Below are 20,774 nucleotides of genomic sequence, written 5' to 3' on the forward strand. Positions count from 1 at the left end.
CATCAGTGATAAGATAGCAAGATTTATGTACAAGAATATGAGGCCTATTGGTATTATTTCAGGAGAGGGGTTTCAGGATCTGATGATGGAACTGGAGCCACGATATAAAATTCCAAGTTGCATAGCATCACGTTATGTGGATTGCGTTCGAATGAAATTGATTTCTGGAAAAAGTGACAACCCTACTGACTAGACATTCATTCTATTTTTCAATAATTGACATTTTTGATACTTGGCACTATGGACTCACTTCAGTTAGTACCAAAAAAGCATTGAGCTTTGTTTTCCGGTCAAATTTAAAAAAAATTTTTAAAATTTTGGCAATGCACAAGCAATAGCAATCACTTTCACTTGCTGTGGAAGATTTCTGGTACACACATTTCTGGTACATTACTTTGTAACATAAACTGGGTAGCTCTATCATTTACCTGGCAATCCCCACAACAAATGATAAGATGACTGCCACAGCGATAACCTTCCAGAGTTGTAAAATCCTGTCTTATAGAATTATAAACCACTGTGCAGTGTGTCAATGTCTGATAAGCCTCCAAATTCACTGACCTATAACTCAAATCAGCCTTCCTGGATCACATTTTGTCATCTTTGCTGTACCTGAAACAACACTCCCCCACCAACGCAGCCTGTTTCCAGTCTGAATGCTCAGTACTGGTTACAGTAGAAAAAGAGATGGTGAAACAAAGAGAAAGACACAATAAGAGAAAGAGATACAGAAAGAAACGCAAAAGCATTATTCAGCCTCATCATTAAAACAATGTGGTTAAAGGCTTAGCCTTGGCCTCTTATCAAATCCCCCAGTGGGTGATAAATGTGCCTTCGCTTTTGAACAGGGTAGGACCCTTGCTGATAAAGACAACCAGCGGCAAGAGTGAGAGACAGAGAAGGAAAGACTAAGTCTAAGAGAGTGTATGCAGAGCAGCACATGGCTTATCTTCGCCTCTAATTAGCTACTGTATGTACAACTCTACAGCCGCTAGCAATGTTGGGAATTCCAATGAATTTCTCAGCTGCACTCGTTTTTGCTTTGTTTTTTTTTTTGCTATATGCAAGTAAGGTCTGGATGCTAACAAAAGCAGCGTGGAATTGTGTATCTGTCTGTCTATCTGTGTGTGCGTTCATTCGTCCTTGTTTGTCTGTGTGCTGAAGGTATCCTGAATGTAGGATATAAACCTCTGAGGAGGAGGAGGAGGAGGAGAAGGGGGTTGCGGGGGGTTTGCAAAGAAATCTAATTACAGTACTCCATCTATGAGGAGAGGAGAGGCTGAGAGCACTGCTGGGATTTCTGCTACTCTACTCGTCTCTCGGAAAGGAGTCACCGGTCCCCAGCCATGGGAATTCAATCTTCTCTTAAGAGATTCTGGATGTGCGTAAAAACCTGTTCAACATCACCGAAGCCACCTCTAAATTCAACATCGTCAACAAGCGAGCAAACTACAAATCTCGCACGTCTTTCTTTCTCTGCTTGCACTAACAAAATGCCGGCTGAGTTGCACTCATTGCACTGAAAAACTGGCATAGGTAGGGGCAATAAAGCCCGAGAGAGAATTATTTACTATGATTATGGGTATGACAGTGATGAGGCAGCACAGAAGTACCCATAGTAAGAGTAGACAACTTCCTCCAGGGTGTTTAGGGCTTTGTGTTATTGTTACCAACAAACTGACTGTACTGTACTGACAAACTCTTATACCAAGTAGTAAATATCAAAAGATTTTTTAAAAAAAAGTTAGTAAATCACCAGTAAATCACTTAATCGTTGGTAGATTTAAAATATGTCAGACAGTTGGTTCAAACTCAAAAGATATTAAACACAGAGAGTGAGGCAAGATTTAATATCAACCAAATCACTGTCAAATCAGAAACCAGAGTAATTGCTTATGCAATTAAAAAAAAGGGGATTGCATGATACTTTACTAGCCCAAGAGAAGGTCATCACACAGAGACACTGTATCATTAATATGAGAGGGAATGCAGTCAACAGTTCCCAGGGTGGAACTGCTCGCTCTGATGAGCCAGAGGAAGACTAATTGGTGTCGCACCTTTCCCGTGTGCGGCTGTGCTGCTGAGATAACATATAGATACTTACAGTAGAATAGATCATGCATAGAAAAATGCATCACTGCATGGCAATTTATATGCAAAATGCATACGCAAGTGCATGCAAAACATACAAAATACACACACAATTACTCATCTACAGCATCTACTGACACACCTATCCAATGAGAAGAAGAAGTAGGGACAGGAATGGAAAAATACAACAGTGGGGGAAAAAATCAATTAAATGTATTTCTTTGTCTGCAGGGGACTATATTCTCTATTTTCATCATATGTCACTGGAGTGGTGGGGGGTGGCAGAAAACCCAGCAGCAGCAATAACAACCTCACAAATGCTGAGCCAAATCCCCAGCTGCTGTAAGTCAACTGACTCCCCTACGAGACACCTCTGGAGTGGTCAGAGGACTCAGTTATACATAGCAGTGTCTTAAACTGTGTATGTGCTTATGAGGATTGATTTGACGCCAGTTTGTGTAACATGCAGCTATACCATTTCAAAGCTGCTTCCTATAATGTAGAATTCAAATTACTACACAAAGAAATGAGGAAAGCTGGCCAATTTTACCTTTTTGTTCATGCCAGACCGCTGTTTCGCTTTTTTTGAATAACTTTAAGGCAGCCAACTAGGAAGAATATCCTTGAGTTTTTTTGAACAATGTCCATGCATTATTGGTATAGAGAAACAATTTTAGTGTATCGTACAGAGCTTTCAAGGGTTCCATTAAGGGATTACAAAGCTCAATACTTTTTACAATGTAAGACTTGTAATCCTTGAATGGTTGGTATGGATGTATTTGACTTCCAGGCAAAAATATATGAGAGTTGGCTACACAAACATAGAGACTTGTCCTTGTCAACTGCTTACTTAAATGAAAATCTCAGCAAAAAAAAAATGACATTCATGCTTCTTCCAACGCTTAACTGTTCCTCGGTGTACTCGAAGCTTTCTGCGAGCAAGACCGGAGAAAGACGTGTGTGTGTGTGTGAGGTTAATGATGCTGCCCTTTACTGTAATGACAGTAATGATCACCAGAGTACAAGAGCACATCTGGAAGCGTCAGATCACAGGGTGCAGTGGTGAGGACAGACCAACAGGGGAGGGAGGTGACGCGTGAATAACGCGACGAAAGAGGGGGAAAATTACTATAGCCAATGTATGTCCAGAAGAGACATCATTTACCATGGATGAGAGGAAACACAGCCCCTCGTCGGAAGACAAACAACACACTTTCCCTGGCTCTCTTCATCCTTCAATATGCAGTAAATAACATATCCTTGTTTTCTACAATTCCTCTATTGTTTTCTTCTCTAAAAAGCCTACAGTTCCTCCGTTGGGATATTTTTACCAGGCGCTTGCTTGCCCTGCAGGGAAATGCTACTTCACCACAGTTCATACAGTTCCTTAATTTTGTAGCTAACATATAAAGAAAAAATGAGCAAGTAAAGCAAGTATGTGTTTCATGAAATGTGTTTCAAGTTTCTGGTACTGGTAAAAATGTATCTGCTTTTTTAAGGTGATGTGGGTGCATTATGTAAAAAAAAAAAGCTAGAACCCTTTTGTTTTTCTATGATGTAATTGATTATGTATTATGTAGGTGGGTGTGGACGTTTTAACATATTCAAATATGAGTAAGTGGAGTTTTAGCCAATTCTTTGCCAATTTTACGTGTCAAAATAATTCACATAATTCTGAAGCTCATCTCTCAAATCCTTAAAACCCACAAATATAAAACAACAATACTATGGGTCCTACTTTAACTGTGTAAGCACAATGACAAGCGCAACGGTTTTGGGATTTGGGTTTCCATGTATGTGAAGCGGTGCAAAGTGCAAAAACGCAGGGTGAAGGTGAATATAGATCGGCGGGTGTTGTGATTATCAAATACCGTCTAAGCCAGTCACATCACTGCTGTGAAACAGCTGTGGCAATCACAGTTAAGCATGATGACAGCTCAACAAACAGAAAGCTTTTCCTCAAGAAATGTCTGGATGGTTCAGAACCCCACAACATAAACACACATCACCACAAACCTGCAGCCTAAGAGAGATGCAGTAGGATTTTCATACATACATATTACACACACACACGTTATATATGTGTGTGTCTGTGTGTGTGTGTATTTGGTGAAGCTGTTATATGATTACATCAGACCGACACTATGTCAGCCATAACTCTAATGTATTTGACCTTGTAAATTGTTACATAGTTTAGTAATTAATGTTACATTACAGGTTTTGCACCAATGTATTTCAAGAAACAAACATGAGATGCCAATTTTGCTGAAAACTAAGTCGGAACAGAGACTATGATGAGCTCTGCTAACCTGACGTCTTCTTCATAAAAAGGCAGAGTAGTGAGTTATAATCGACCAGTCTGATGTGTAGAGGTGTGTGTGGTTATTATGTAGTTGCCTGATGTCCTTTTCAGGTGGTTTAATGAAGGTAAACAGTGAATGACTAATGGTACTGCACTCTGGCGCAACTAATCTCTAATCACAGGCTGCACATTTATCAACATATCTGTCCTTCTGCCTTCAGATGCTGCAAGGATTTAATGAACTGAAGAAAAAGCATTTCAAACAGTATAAAGCAGCTGCGGACATTAGATACTATAAGAATCACCCACATTCATTTATAGACCAATACAGACTGATTTACTGACTTTAAACACATTATTTAAACATTATTTTCTGTGCTGACTTTGGTTGAGAGTGTTTAACTGAAATAACTTTCACCAGAAACAGACGTGGTTCTGAGACATCACAACGTCTAGGACCAAATTTCAACCAAAAAACTTCCACCTGCTTGCGCCTCTCCTCCCACCTGTGCACTGTGTGCTCTGCGCTGGTCACCAAAATACCACACAGATGGGCAAAGTGAGTTTCATGGTCGCCGCTTTGCTGCATTTTCAAAACGAGAGCAACACAGATGGATGATGCCCCTGCTCTCATCGCACGATCTGACATCTGAGCTGAGGCTGCTGAGATGTCATTAGTGTTGGTCATAAACCAAAGTATTGGACAAATTAACATTTTGACCTGATGACTGCTATGGAAATCAGATTTCATGGCAATGCATCCAATAATTGAGACATTTCACTGAAAAAAACACAAATGCAAACCTCATGGATGCACAAGGGGGAAAATCAAGGGATCACCAAAGTCATTAGGATACATCATCTGGGAACCATGAATGTCTGTATGAAATTTTGTGCCAATCCATAATTAGATGCTGAGATATTTCAATGAATAAGAGAAAACTTTGACCTGCTGGTGGCGCTAGATGAAAAGCCAGGGGATTATGAGTCATTAGGCTTCATCTTCTGGGCTACATGGATTACTGTATCAAATTTGTAGCAATCTATTGAATAAGCCTCATTTCATCCAAAAGTTCCAGGTACTTTGGAACTAGAGGAACTAATCTCAAGAACTAAACTTGGAACTAAAAGTCCCTGTTGTGCAGTCTTGTTTGCGTTTCCACTGCATCTGAGGAACCAGGTAGATCATGTAAATTAGACCCACAAGGAATTTAAAAACGGCGGTGCTTGAAACGTAGCATTCACATGAGGGAAAAACAACACAGATTTGTCCTGTTGTTCTTTGTATTTACTGCTCCATGAGTTGGATGTTAATGAATGAATGAAAAGGAGAAATGCAGAGGAGGAAAATGACATTGAAACTAAGAGCTACTGTTTCTACAGTGAATCATCAGCTGAGTGTTTGATGGTTATTTATTTCTGCTTTAGAACGTAATGACATGAAACAATCAGAAAATAACCTTTTATTTCTCTCATTCGCTGCTTTGTTCTCACTACCGCTGCTCCCTCTCCTTGCTCGACCACCGCTGCTCTCTCTCTCGCACTTGCTTGCTCGTGTTCTCAGCTCGCTCATGTTATTGCTCCCTCTTTCTCTCTTGTTCAATAACAAAGCCTAACTTTACTTTTCATGTAAACAAACAAAGAGAAATGTCCTCCCCTCGTCCTATATTGTTCCTAAATCAATACTGGAATACTTCTTTGTTTTATGAATGAAGCGGAACACAAGTTGAAGCAGTTGGGCTGCGTGTGTTTGATCAATCAGCGGTCATCCCTGCAAAACTCACCCTCAATGTTCCTGTACTTTTGGAAAGTACTACCCCTCAGCAGGCACTGTTCTGGGGGTAAAACAATCTCCGTGGAACTTAATTTAGACCCTGGTGCCTTCGGTGGAAACGCAGGTAGAGGAACTGAGTTCCTCGAAACGTTCTTAGTCCCTTGTGGTTGAAACGTGGCTATAGTTGTTGAGATATTGAACTAAAAAACAAAATCTCAACCTAATGTAGGTGCTAGAGGCTGGCTATAGAGTAAAAATTGTTTTAATTTTTCATTAATTTTAATTTTTTATACAAAAATCTTATTTGCAGTTTGTAAGGCACATTTGTGTCTTTCCACTCACTGTGTCATTTCCTGCCCTGGCAGTGACCCTCATGATTACAGCGTATCTGATATGAATGTACAGTAGCTTCTCTATCATAAACTGACACAGGGTTGTGATGATCACAGTCAGTCTCTTTTACAAGCATGCCTCCAGGACAGACTCCAGTAGATTCAGAGTACAGACGTTACAGCTCCTAGTAGCAGATGAAGGAGAGAGCAGAAGGAGCATGAAAGCGCAGGAGGAGATCAGAGGAGAGCAGGAAGAACCAAGAGACAAAGGCTGTATTATTCAACAATAACTGGTTTCATTCCATTTACGCGAGTGCTGTTTTTTGTCAAGTCATCAGATTTTGGTTTTACATTTTATACATTTGGCTGACTTATCAAGACCTACTAACAATGGCAAAGCTTTTTGTGATTATTACATGGAACTTCTTTTTTGGAAAAAAGGTTTTTTTTTCTAATTTCTTCTTGATTCTATATGGCCTGAATGAAATTGAAATGAACAAAAGCATTACAGTGACATTGTAATTCTCCGTCATGTAAGGACATTTTCTCCAAGGATAAGGCTTTCCTTCTCCATCTGAGCGGTGGAAACACACACACTATTCTGTATTTCCAGATGACTGCAGCAGATAGAGCTTGACATTTGGCCTCAGCCCATTGTCATGTGTGGGGTAGCAGCTGCTGGGTGGACACACAGGGTAGACCAACGTGATAAGAAAAATATATACGACTGTATGTAGATTAAACACAGACTGCCCACAATCACATCAATTCTCTGGCTCTGATCGGAAGCACCATATACTGTACTTTCGCACACAAACCTACATGTATATGCATACAAACATGAGAAAGTCATGTAGTGTACCAGCTTTAAAGTGAGCTGCAGCATGTCTGTCATAAATAATTAATAACCGTGTACATGCATGTACAGTATGTATGTAGTTCATACAGTACAGGCCCTGTACGTAGTCTGAATTTATAATTGCCGACAGGACATGTGTGAACAAGAGTGTGGATGAGAAAGGACACTGGCACGTAGCATGTTCTGCATGGCACTGACTGCACATACAGTATTACCCTCTGTTCTTATATATATATATATATATATATACACACATATATATATATAAAGCGTGTACGGATTGCCCTTTAAATCTTTAACTAGTGTTCCCTTTGGGGGAGGAATCAATTATGAGAGAGAGGTGCCATCAGACCAAAACGGGCCAACATGGTTAAATACATGCTGGAATAATGACTGGATAATGAAATTAATACCATCCCCCGCCAGTCACCTTGATGAATGATTGAGAAGCGTAGCACGTGTCCGTATGAGAGGCCCTGTCAATCAGCTGTACAGAAATGGCCAGATAGTGTCACGTGTGTGTGTGTGTGTGTGTTGAGTCTTTGCCTTCTTAAAGACTTATTGTCCTTGTGAGAGTTTCCCTGTCCGTTACCCTTGTATCAGACTCTCATAAGCCTACAACAATGGATTTTGATTATGGAATTATTCTCCTTATAGGAAGTGAATGCATTAATTAATTCAATTATGCCTGTGTTGTGTGTGTGCAAGGAGCTTCTACTGTGGTTTTGACTAACGGCATATTAATCCTCTGGGCTGGGATCTTAACTGTGCTTCTGTTAGATATGCTGGGAATGAACAGGTTTAACAGGAATATTAGCTAAGAAGCATTAAGACAAGAAATTTAAGACCACTTCAGAGTGGCCTAAATCCATCATCGTAGAAAATATTACTGATATTTTAGGGTGCTGCCTGAGACAGCTGCTAGACTTTTAAAACAATAAAACTCTTTTGTGGGTTCTATCTCAAAGTAAGAACCTTGTAGCCAAACAAACATAATTAGAGAGACAACAAATTTTTCATGTTGAAGTGCTCTTAAGCAAAATACCTGTTCAGTCAGTCTAACTAAAGGAAAAAGGTATAAGAAGTCCATAGTTTGTGTCCTACCTGCCCTCTTGAACCTGTCCAGCAGGTTCTGTCTGACTGCCTTCTGCAGGTTGAAGTAGTCATCCTCCTCATCAGGGCTCTTTAGGTACAGAGGGATGTGCTGGAACACCAGCACGTGTTTGGGTTTGGGTTCCTGAACAGAGACAGCTGTGAGGGATGGGTACATCACTGATCCCCCAAAGGCAAAATTACACCGGTTTGTTTTATGGCTGCAGACAGCAGCAATTATTCCAACAACAACAACAACTTTAAGACAAAGCAAAGGAAGACATTATCTAAGTGTGCATCTTCATAAAGCAGAGGAGATCAGAATCGTGCTGTTGATGCAATCCTACCGTTGAAGAGGAGGAGGAGGCTCTGCTCAGCTGCTGCTCCAGCCAGGTCTCCTGGGCCTCCTTCAGCTGAGGGCAGGCCGAGGCGTCATAGAACAATTGGGAGTTCAGAACCAGGCAGAGGACTCCACCCACCTGAGACAACAGGAGAATGACAAGACAGAGAGATGTGTTGGGAGTTAACATAAACAGCAACTAAAATAGTTTTAACAAAAGCTTATTTGATAGTGCATTTTCAACCATCTACAGGTTCTATTTCTGCAACTATTTTCCTTTCCTTGTGCTCATTCTTATCATCCTGCAACAAAAACCCAACTACCACAGGATCAATAAAGAATCATCTTATCTTACAAATTCTACTACTACAATTCATACAAGGGTTTGCATTGAAGTAGGCCAAAATGTAAGTGCTGGAGTAATGTCAAGTGTTGACTGCAATTTCAACACGAAAAACATAATCTTAGTGGGTCATAAAAGTGTAAACTCAAAAAAGAAAAAGAACCTACAGATGCAAGACAGAGACAGAATCAAACATTGTAACTGACAGAGTGAACACTGTTTTTATATCGCTCAGAATTGGACAAAAGTCTCTTTGATGAACTGATACAATTAAGATCTTTGATAAGACCTAATGGACAGAGCTGGCTAACCCTGCAGGCTACTAAAAAAAATTCTAAGTTGTGGACATTTCCTAATGAACATTACATTTAAGACTCTGAAGTTTTCTGATATATCTAGTAACTATTGGTGAGACTAGTACAGCTAGACATGTAGGGATTATAGCTTGACTACTGAGCAGGCAATGGCATTAAGATGATTCTGTCTATCAAGCCAGTTGGGCCAGCCACTGCAGTTTAGTCTAAGCAGATACAGTGTAGATACACAGTATACGGGGAGTGAAAGGCAGCTTAAAGGTAAGTTTGGTCAGGGATAGAGAATGGTGCTGCCTGTCGTTGGGCCCAGTAGATTTATGCACAGCACAGCATCATTTAACATGAGTATTAGGCTTCCAAAGGAATGCTCACCCAATGTTTGGCACATTTTACTGTGTATTGATAACTGTATCTAACATATGTCAACAACTGCGAGGAACAGTAAATTTTTCAAATATCAAAAATATCAAAGATTTTCATATCTACTATATATCATATATACTACTGCTACTAAATCTGTTAGGTGTCTGCTTGCCCAGAAGCTGAAATAGTCGTCTCCCCAAGCACCGCAGTAGTGCTCCACTGTTCCGGGGGTGGGGGTGTTTCCCAGGTCATGGTTGCCACTGACAAATACCAGCGGGATGGATGGATCCGTCCCTTTCAGCGCCGCCTTCAGGTCTCGCTCTTGACCTTCTCTAAACGGGGTCCCTGGGGAGAAAAAAAAGGGAACTTATTACTTCAATGTGAAGGACAGACTGATGTCCTTGTGCTAAATAAGGCAGTGGATACAGACATCAAAATATAAAAACAAAACAGCATAGACGTGGAACAGAACAAGACTAGGTCAAAACCTGGTGTATGGCTGGATCGTGTATGAAATGCTAGAGGGCTTTTGGAACGATGGATACAGGAAGTGGCGACTTGGACGACTGGCCGATCAGTCAGTCAGGGACAGACTTTCGTGTTTATAGGGCTGGTCTGCTGCAGTCCAGCCAAAAATTGATGTTTGATTTCAACATTATCTTACCTGAATGAGATAAAATGAGCCAGATGGAGAAAGAGAGAAACTCATATGAATGTTGATGAAAACTGTCAGATTGAGAGCGTGAAGGGTACTACCAGTTAGAGTCGCCTAAGGGAAGGAGGATTATTTGGATGATAATGATGACAGCTCAGGGAATGATCAATGCACTGTGCGGCTCAACTTTATATCACCATGGTTACTGACATGATGAGTAGCGTTTTGGTGGAAGCCTCATGACAAATCCAACCTTTCTGCTGAGCTGAACGCAGGCCACAACTCTGTGGAGCAGTTGTCAGATTCGCTGGTCCAAGATACATGAGGCTATTTGTTTAACAAGATCTTTACAATGTGTTCATTTGTAAGCGCTGCATTGTCTGTTGTGTTGAAATCAGGCATAATACATTATTTAGCCTGGAGTTCATAAACAAGGAGAAGCATGCAAAAAAGAAGGAAATGTTTGAAACTAAATGAATTCAGTGCCAGCATGGGTAAAGGGCAGAGTATGGGTGAAACTCAAATCTATTTATAATTTACAATGTTTATCAAATAAACCTATCAGCCCTTGCTCTTACGTTACTCCTTCCTCTCCCTCTTCTCCTCTCTTATTTCTTTTCCTTTTTATTCATTTGAGTAATTATTTTACTGGCCTACTTTTGGAGCAAACGTTTCCTTGGATGTTTGGATAGGACTCGTTACATAAGAGCCTTTTCTGACAGAACATCTTGTGCATGACAGAGGGAGAAAATGTAGAATTTAAAAATGAATCCAGATAAAAGGTAAAACGTGGCTTTCACCTGTCTCTCTTCCATTATTCAGCTAGCCTGCCAGACTTCAAATTGTCAATACAACACATTAACATGAAGGTCTTTTTTGTTATGTAAAACAGATTCTGTGTGACTAATACTGCATTCCCATTAAGGTTGGGAGAGTAACTATTTATGAGTAATTGCATACTATAGTGTATACATTTCATCATAGTAACAGGGAGCAGTTCAACAAGAACAATAATATTGTTATAGTATGTTCATAGGTCATCACTAGCAGTCAACAGTCTCATGAAATCTTGCGCTTGATTGGCTAGTGTAACATAGGCGATGATGACACATGGGGGTAATTCTTGTACAATTGTTCAACTGCCATTAGATCTATATCTTCGAGTGTCTTGCTGAATATGTACTACTGGGGCATGTCAATAGTGGAAAAAAAATGTGAAAGTGCATTTTGTGATGGCACAGATATAGTTTGTGGGAAACTGTATCATTTGATTAATTGGGAAAATAACTAACTGATCAATCAATAATGAAAATAATCATGAGTTGCAACCCTACATGAATTAGACATGTTGTACTGAACTTGGCATCCCCCAACTAATTGCACGGCTATTATTAAGACAAATTTTTGTACGTAGGGATAACAATTTTTCAAGAAAATGTTGCTATCCTTACTAGCAATTCAGTGTTATCTATAACATTATCAATAAATAAATAAGAGGCCAGAGCAATGGTTTCTAGCTGGTGATATGTAATGTGGTTCAAGAGAAACTTAGCATCTGGTTTGTTCTCTGGAGAGCTGACGGTTTGAATCAGCCTCTTGATGAAAACTATGACAGCTGAGGCCGCAACAATGTGGACTCATTATTCCACAATCACAATATTTGACCGCTGCCACAATTACAAACAAAGGCAGCCACACTAATGAAGCTGGGATGGAGAATAGGGGGAGCAAAGACTGTCATTTGAAATGCTGAGGCAAATGTTGCAGCTGGTAGCTCTCAAATAACCCTGCTGTTACAGACAATTGGATTTTAACAGGTAAGGTTTTAACCATTTATTCACTCGTTTGTCTTATTTTTATTTCCATACGGTCAATTTCTCCAAGTATTCAACAGGCTTAAAAAATGTAGAAGAGGAAATGTATTATAAATTCTCCCTTAACCACCAGGGTGTCCTTTAGCAAGGCACCTGACCTTGTCAGCTGCTCCAGTGGAGCTGCTCTCCGGCTAAAAACAGAAAAACATGTTATATGCTTGACACCACCCGAGTGTGAATGTGTGCAGCTAAGTGAGTGTGAAGCAGGGTGGGGTTCAACAGGGACATCCAACAACACTGAACTTTCTCTGGATAAATAAATGTGAATTAACAGCACTGAAAGGCACACATGGTGTAGGCAGGGATGCTGTGCTGCCTTCTGCTTCCTCACACCTCTAGCTGCCTGCCCTCAACTACAGCAATCCACTATCATGCCATACCCACTAATCATCCCTGAGCTATACAAAGCAATCCTCAACAATTTGGTGCTCCATCAATCTGCATTTGAGACACCATGCTTCAGATTAATGGGGAGTGGGGGAAACTGTGATGCTTGTGGGCATGACCCCATTAAGGTAACAGGCAGTATCAGTAAAACATTTGTATGCTGTTTAGATGTCACTGCTGCAGTTGAAGAGAAAGCCTTGACTATTTGTAAGCCAAATGTTTTCTACCTCAACAACCGACTGGAGGAGTCGAAATGTCCTTAAACAAACTGTGAACTCTTTCCTGCTCATTCACTGTGAAGCAAGATTCATCTGGTTACATTTGCCATTTAACCGGCCCTCCTGCACCAACCCCTTCACCGCTGGGAATAGTGCCATACAGCATTGTGCAAATGGTCACTTGGCTACTTGGCAAGAGGAAGTAGAGAATTTGTGATGTGCACCTATTTCCCTAAAGTATGCCCAAGAATAAAAATAAGGAAAAGTGACAAAAACATAGAGAGAAGAGTAATAAAATGTTTAAGACAAGTTAATTTCATGAATAAGTAATGAATAAGTGAATAAGTAGGATTCCTTGTGCATAGGAAATAATGAAGAATCAGAAAGCACTTTATGAAAAAGGGTTTTTGATGCATCCATTCTTTCGCCCTGCTTTCCTCTTTTGGAACAATATACATATGTACGGAGTAGAGTATACGAAAATAAAAACACAATGCTGCTCTCTCCAGAGCTTGGACTGTAAGGCCTTGTTCATTTAATGAGATGGCAACACTGTGATTCTCAAACCTTGACAGGAGACTTTGGCAGGTTCTCGTTGAGCCTGTCCAACACTGTAAGCACTTCTCTCAATTTCCTCTAAAGACTGGCTCTTGAGACTGCACATAGGCCTCCGTGCATGGGGTACTTGCTGTCGCATACATTTTCTACTGTTAAAAAACTGTATATTCAATGAGTGGGGACCTATAAATTTGTGAGTAACTCTGGCATGTGCTGACACCGACAGGTTGTACTGATGTGGCACTGGCCTACGGTTTATGACCAGGTGGTAGCTGAGATGAAGTCATATTAAATAGCCTACAACCTTTCACGCCCACAAACCTAATGACATTACAGTATGCTGGATCAATCTTATCTTTGAATTGTGTTTTTACCACAAATGCTGTAGGCTGCATAGTCCTTTGAACTGTCACCATAAACCTCTTGAAAGTCAGGTTGCTTCCCATTTTGTCATACACTTCATGAGACCAAGTGGAAGACATCTACAGCTTCAAGGAATTCCCGTGTCTTTGTGCATATTGCTAGGAGGTAATATGAATGGTTTGTCCCAGTCTGATCTTCCTTTTTTCAATGACACCTTCACCTTCACACCAAGTTAAGCCAAGTTTATCTGAAAACTGGATTCTGGACTGAAGACTGGTTGAAGAGAGAGAGATGACAGGCGGATTAGTGCGATGTCAGCACATCTGCAGGCGCTATACTGGAATGTCAGGATGAAGAGGGATCTGAGCCTCAAGGCAAGGGTCTTGATTTACCAGTCGATCTACATTCCAACCCTCACCTATAGTCATGAGCTTTGGGGAATAAGCAGAATGAACGAGATCAGGCATATGAGCAGCCGAAATGAGTTTCCCTCTACCCTGGAAGGAAACTGGAACCACCACTTCTTAAGCATCCAAAGGAGCCAGTTAAAGTGGTTCTAACATCTGATATGGATGCTTTTTGGATGCGTCCCTTTAGAGTTTTTTAGGGGATATACAACTGGGAGGAAACCCTAAGGCATGCTGGAGGGACAACGTAACCCATCTGGTACAGAAATATCTTGGGATCTCCTCGGTGGAACAGGAGGACATGGCTATGGAAAAGTGAGTCTGGGCTTCCTTGCTCAGCCTGCTGCCACCCACAACCTGGAACTGGATAAGGTACCAAAGAAAGATGGATTGATTGATGAATGGATTCTCCTGACATTTACCGGGGTTGTCTTACAGGGTCTAAGAGAATCTTTTCACACTGACATTTGAACTGTTGAATCCCTGGGTCTCTATGAAACTGGTAACAGAGAGACATTTCTCAACTTCTCCTCAACTCCTGGCAGCCCCAAACTCCCTCAGAAACTTGGCAGTGCTCATGACCCACTGGACGATCCCATTAGATAAGCACACACAGAACCTCCCTACTCACCCAAGTCCCCCCCCCCCACACACACACACACACACACACACAACAAAAAATTCCAAAATGCTTCCGCGTGTCCCAAAAACAAAATCTCCCAAAGCAGCCCCTCCTTTCACAGACCCACAGAGTCCCATTTTATCTGCCTTCAACGGCAATTAAACAGGTTTCCACACTTACAGTGAGGGGACGGGGAAGTCCCAAGGTAACCTCTACTTCACCTTTGTGAGTTTTACACACATGCGTGCACACATACTTGAACACTTCTCCCTGCTGTATCACGCGTAACATCCCTCACGGACCCCAGAGACACAACTTGAATCCTTTGTAGTGCTCATTAGGAGAGTGTTAAGTCCAGCATGTTTCTCTAATCTAATCATCTCTCTATCTCACTCGTTCCCCTCCACCTCCTCTCTCACTCTGCTGCCGCCGGCGCCCCCCCCCACCCCCCCGCTCTTTATCCTCTTCATTTGTCAGCTTTGAAAATAAGTGAGAGAAAGACACTAGAGAGTGAAAGTGAGTGAGGGTGAGGCACTGATAGGGAGAGAAAAAGAGGCGAGATTGAAGGAAGTCCTTGAGATGAGAAAGGGTCTCTTGGGTGTTTGCTTGGATTGGAGAGGAGACAGTGAGCTGGGATCAAGGAACTATCAGTCAGTAAAGGTCTCAATGACACGATGTGGGAGCAAATGCTGGCCAGCATTTCTTTAGGAAGCATGACTTGACATTGTTTTATTTGAGGGAATAGGGTTGTACCTCGTGGCCCACTTTGATGGGATGAGAATTAAATTCTTTGAGTCCATCAGGATTCCTCTCCATCATGTGTGCATGAGCACTCTGAAGGCAAATTAAGTGGAAACATCATTACTTAGCCTTCAGTTTCCCTGCCTTCATATCACAGTCTACAGCTCAAACCCAATACTGATGAACATGATGACCCTAATGTTTTTTAATGTGTTACAGAACAATTATGAGAACAAACAAAACTTTTAATTCCTAAAATAGATTTCATTCACATGGATGCTTCAAATAAATTCATCAGAGGCGAGAATAAATAAGTGTGTTTGTGTCAGACTTGCAAATGAAGGTTGTCAAAATAAGGTATGAGGCATGAGACCATGTAGCTGTTTGCTAAAGAGAACAGACAGATGAGAGAAAAACAAGAGGAAAGAGACAGAAAGAAAAAGAGAATGTGAGAGCGAGGCAGAGGAGAGATAGAGAGTAAAATTCGTGGGAACAGAAATACAGTTGCCAATTTCCTGTCGCTGACAGGCAGCAGTGTTGACAATGCCGGTTGACAGCCAGCTTCCCCTGGCCACCACCCATTCATTCTGTATTGTAAATAAACAGTTTAAGGGGAAATGTCAGCTGAGAGACGGAAGGAGCAGCTCCTGCTATAATATCTCTTCCCTCCTACCCCCCAATGCTGCAGCCCAGTTGCCAGGCAAGTGACGGACGTGGCGAGTAATGAGGATGGCACACACAACCTGCTCTGCTGGGGCTGACAATAACAAGGGCTGACGCCGCAGCATTTAAAGGTCCCCAAGGCCTTGCGGTTTAAACCCCATGCTTACACTATCTGCTAGGGGTATGGATATTTGGGAATCTCACAATTCGATTCCGATTCTTGGTGTCCGATTAGATTCAGAATCGATTCTCGATTCAAAAGCGATTCTCAATTAAATGAATAGAAAAGAGGGCAATATTTTCAGTCTCTTGCTCCGGTATACTGCGTGCCAAACTATTCACTGGTGTCCTTATTCCACTGAACTACAATATGAAACATAACTGACAATTAATATAAATGGTCCACAGCCTTTTTATTTTAAAAAGTTAACTGCATAAATTAATTAATTAATTCACTTAAAAGCATCTTACAGTCTCCTGCCTGTATGAAAATAACTTAATGAGGGGGAGGAGTGCTCTGCTGTGTTGTTATTAACGTCATGTCTCCAGCAGTGGAGAGCAGTCTCTCTGCTGTGCCGTTAGCTCCAGGGAAAGCCATCACTGTCCAAGACGCTGAGCAGGCGCAGGGTTTTTGAGGTGAAACAGACAGTTATTTTCTTCACCTCAGAGTTGGTTTAAGTTGTTGAAGTTCTGTAGTGTGTGTTGGTCAGCCGGTCTCAATTGTTACTGCTGGAGTTAGCTGCTCCGCTCCACTAACATTAGTCTCTGAGTGACGAAGTAGAAAGTATTCACAATATACTTCACGTTCATCTTGCAAAGGTAATTATTTAGTCATTAAATCAAAAACTGCTTGCAACTGCTGCCTTTTTTGAAGATGAACTGCAAGATAACTCTAGCGTGTGCCCTGTAGACTGTTCAGGTGCTGCACTGCCCTCAGAGTTGAGTTCCAACTCCACTGAATCAATTCAGTATCATAGGACATAAGAATCAAGATTCTTATGTGAATCCATTTTTTCGCCCACCCGTACTTACACTATTTATTGTCCCACTGTGTATCTGAAATAGGTCTCACTGTGTGACCTATAAATGCAACTGATCGGAGGGAGTCAGGGGAGAGATGCAGAAAATGGACGGCGGCCATGTTTGGTCTAAACGGTGCAGTCATGGAGATGATAAGGACACTTAGATGCCTATAGCAAGACGCTAAGATGATAGGGAGAGACAGCTGCAGTGGTGTTCACGCCTGTCCCCCTATTCAGCTAAAAACTGTGGTCATTATGACCCAAAAAAAGAGAGGAGGAAGGCAAGAGTTGCTCTGTGACTAAGCCAAGCCAAATATGTGTTGCATATGAATAGTTTGCCTTGGGTTATATTTTAAAAAGAGGGACCTAGGACATTCTACAGATGACATACTGCACCAGATATAACAAAATATTCCATTTCTACTTAATATCTTACATAATCTTCAAATTAGGATCAAGTCCAGTGATACTCACATCACGATCCAATCAGACATGTAAAGAGAAATATTCAGAGACAACATGCTGAGATGGAGAGTCTCCCCCCCCCACCCCCTCTCTCTCTCTCTCGATGCCCATTCCTCGAGGCCAGGCAGACACCTCATGCTAGCTCCCTAATTGTCATGCAAAGGTAGTCTGCATTGGTTGGCGGCTTGCGGCTCTTTTTGCTTGAACATTAACTCGCAGTTGGTCCTGCTAGCCTGTTCCTCTTTCCCTGTTATCAAATCAGGCAGCTGGACATCGAGAAACCCGCACACCACGCTGTAGTCACTCATTTCATTACAGTTACTTCAATAAAAGCATCCGCCTGCCACTAATGCCTGCGAAGATGCACAGTCATGGTCTTCCACTGGGAGACACATGAGCACTGTCTAAGGCCATTAAAGGTCTTTTACTTTATAAGTGGAGTGGTTTGGTTTGTGTTTACAGGTTACCATTCAACTCACTACTGAGACACAGACTGACAGAGAGGAGCACAATTGAACACAGCGTGAGTCAAACGCAGCGTGACGGTTCCAAATAAGGTGGGAAAAAGCAGCAAAATGATGATTTTGTTTACTCGACCAGCCGTTTCTGAAGCTAACCAGCTATTTTCAAACCCAGTGTTATTCTGAAAATCTATTTGTCTGGCTAGAGAGCAAAAGAATCTGGTGGATTGGGAAACCAGCTGCCACTGAGGCAAGAGAAGTCGGCTTGCTGTCCTCGTTCCAAGATGTCTAACTCCCAGCGGAAGATAAAAAAGACGAGCAGAGAGTTTTGTTTGTAATTGAGGGAGAGGAAACAATTCACACTACTGTTAAGAGATTATTTACGAACCGAATGAAAAAAATAAAAAGGAGGACATATTCTCCATCTGCAGCCAGCATTGCTGACGGAGATGGCTGAACAGTTCCAACAAAGCAAGATCTTGCCTTAATGCAAACAGCTTGAAGGCAACCAGGTGCTTTTTTTTAATAGATAAATATTGCATGCTGTACAGGGGGTCTCCAGTTTACAAACTAGACTTAACCAACAGGACAGAAACCTGACTTTGTTCTCTCCCAGCAGCAGCAGAAAACACACCAACCACTGTCTGATAGATTTTTACAGTTGGGCGGGAATTTAAAAGTCTGTCTGGTCTGATCAATAGCTGAAATCTTCATCAGCACAGAAACTAAACCTGCCTGAGAACAGCCGGGGGGGCCTGTGCTTTTTCATAGATAAATATCAGCTACTGTCGTGGGGGAGTACGTTGTTTACACACTGTGGCTGGGAAACAGAGCAGGCTGATGTTCAAACCTACCTCGATGAGGAATATTCTATAACTGCACTACCCCAAAGCTGATGTTCTTCAGAGTGCTTTAATTAATTAGGACAATCTCAGAGGGCAGCTGAAAAGACATTAATATATATATATATATATATACATATAAGACATATTCCATTCTCTTTAAAGACTGATGAATGCCAGAAAGCTTTCTCTGCTTCTGCTAATAACATGTTTGAGAATCATGACGGTGCGGTAAAGTGAGTCACGACTTGTTCTGTATGTTCACTCACTCGTGACAGCCATAACTGTACATACTGCACATACCAAATACTTCAGTATAAGAAAACTGCATGCTATATCCCATTTTTGGTCACATGCTATTCATTATTATGCATACAAGCATTGATTTTTTGCAAGTCATCACAAACCTCTCCTACCTGCCGTACCGGAGTCACAAACAATTCTGCCTCAGGCTCAAAAACGACAGTCACATCCTGCGATCAGACTCAGATTACACTGCGATGCCTATTTAGAATCCCATGTGACAGAAATAGCATGACGTTTTAATGGTTTCAGTGAGAAGCACGTTTTACTATTATGACAAATACATTTGACATTGGCATAATAGTTCCTTTCAGAGCAGCTTTCTTGCCTAATCAGAAAGTCATCTCATGCTAAGCAGGTCAAAAACTATAAGCCACAGTGGAAGTAGAGAAGAAAGATAATGCTAAAAATGATTGCTGGTGGTTTTCTCCTACAATTTTCTGATGATAAGGCAAATTGCTAATAAAGAAAATAACATTAAGCAAGTTGAAGAGAAGCTCACTAACCCAATGCTTTCTAGTAATGCACATCTAGCAAAGCCGTCTCTACAAACATTCTGCTTGCCACAATCGCTGCTCTGAAAGAACTAGAGCTGCAACAATTAGTTATTAATTGATTAGTAGATTATCTTGATAATTGAATAATCGTTTTAAGTCATTTTTAAAAGAGAAAATGTCCAAGTTCTCTGATTCCAGCTTCTCAAATTTGAATATTTTCTGGTTACTTCTATGACAGTAAACTGAATATACTGTATTTGGGTTGTGTAGTGTTGGGCAGGACGAAAAGACATTTGAGGACGCATCACTCTATATCACAAAGTACATAACAGAATGTTATCAGAGGATAAAATCAAACGCTGAATTATAAATCAAATCTAGTTTACGGCAGGACTGCAATGAAGCTTATTTAAACTACTTTCTTCTTCACTTACCACTCTTTCACACAAGTGGCCAGCTGCTTTATTTTACTGAATAAGATATAAAAGACAAAATTTGATTTGGTGGTTGATTACTTGACTGAATAGCATATAATTTAGTAGTGTCTGGCCAGTGGCTGTTGACCACTTCCATCTTTAATCATGACCTTCCTTTGAGTGATCTCTTCGGCACTTAACGGTGCAAAATCTGTCATCATCCGAGTATTAGAGCGCAGAATACAAATGGGGCATAAAGCATGTTGATTGGTGAAACGGTGTGCAGCGTGTGAAATCACAGCTTGTGTTTCTAAACATGCTGGTGTTATCTGTGATTTGGGAGAGTCGTTTCAAGCACTTTGAAATAAGTGCAGCATTTGCATGAGCCTGCCTGAGGTGCCAGATGCCATGAGATAATGCTCGTGGGACCGCTGCTGTATCATTTGGTCTGACTAAAAAGAGGCTGAGCA

At 41.2% G+C, this 20,774-nt stretch overlaps 1 protein-coding gene across 2 annotated transcripts in view; it reads right to left on the reverse strand.

The window, feature by feature from the left end:
* cpped1 (calcineurin-like phosphoesterase domain containing 1) overlaps nt 1-20,774 on the reverse strand; it is a 36,854-nt gene that overhangs the window by 11,246 nt on the left and 4,834 nt on the right. For both annotated transcript variants that reach the window (XM_067575995.1, XM_067575996.1), the window contains exons 3-5: nt 9,983-10,155; nt 8,798-8,929; nt 8,463-8,595 (exon numbers count right to left, since the gene is read on the reverse strand). In XM_067575995.1, the coding sequence (XP_067432096.1) occupies nt 8,463-8,595; nt 8,798-8,929; nt 9,983-10,155 (438 nt within the window). The remainder of the gene's footprint in view (nt 1-8,462; nt 8,596-8,797; nt 8,930-9,982; nt 10,156-20,774) is intronic.

The sequence above is a fragment of the Thunnus thynnus genome, chromosome 20 (assembly GCF_963924715.1).
Source record: "Thunnus thynnus chromosome 20, fThuThy2.1, whole genome shotgun sequence".
NCBI lineage: Eukaryota > Metazoa > Chordata > Actinopteri > Scombriformes > Scombridae > Thunnus > Thunnus thynnus.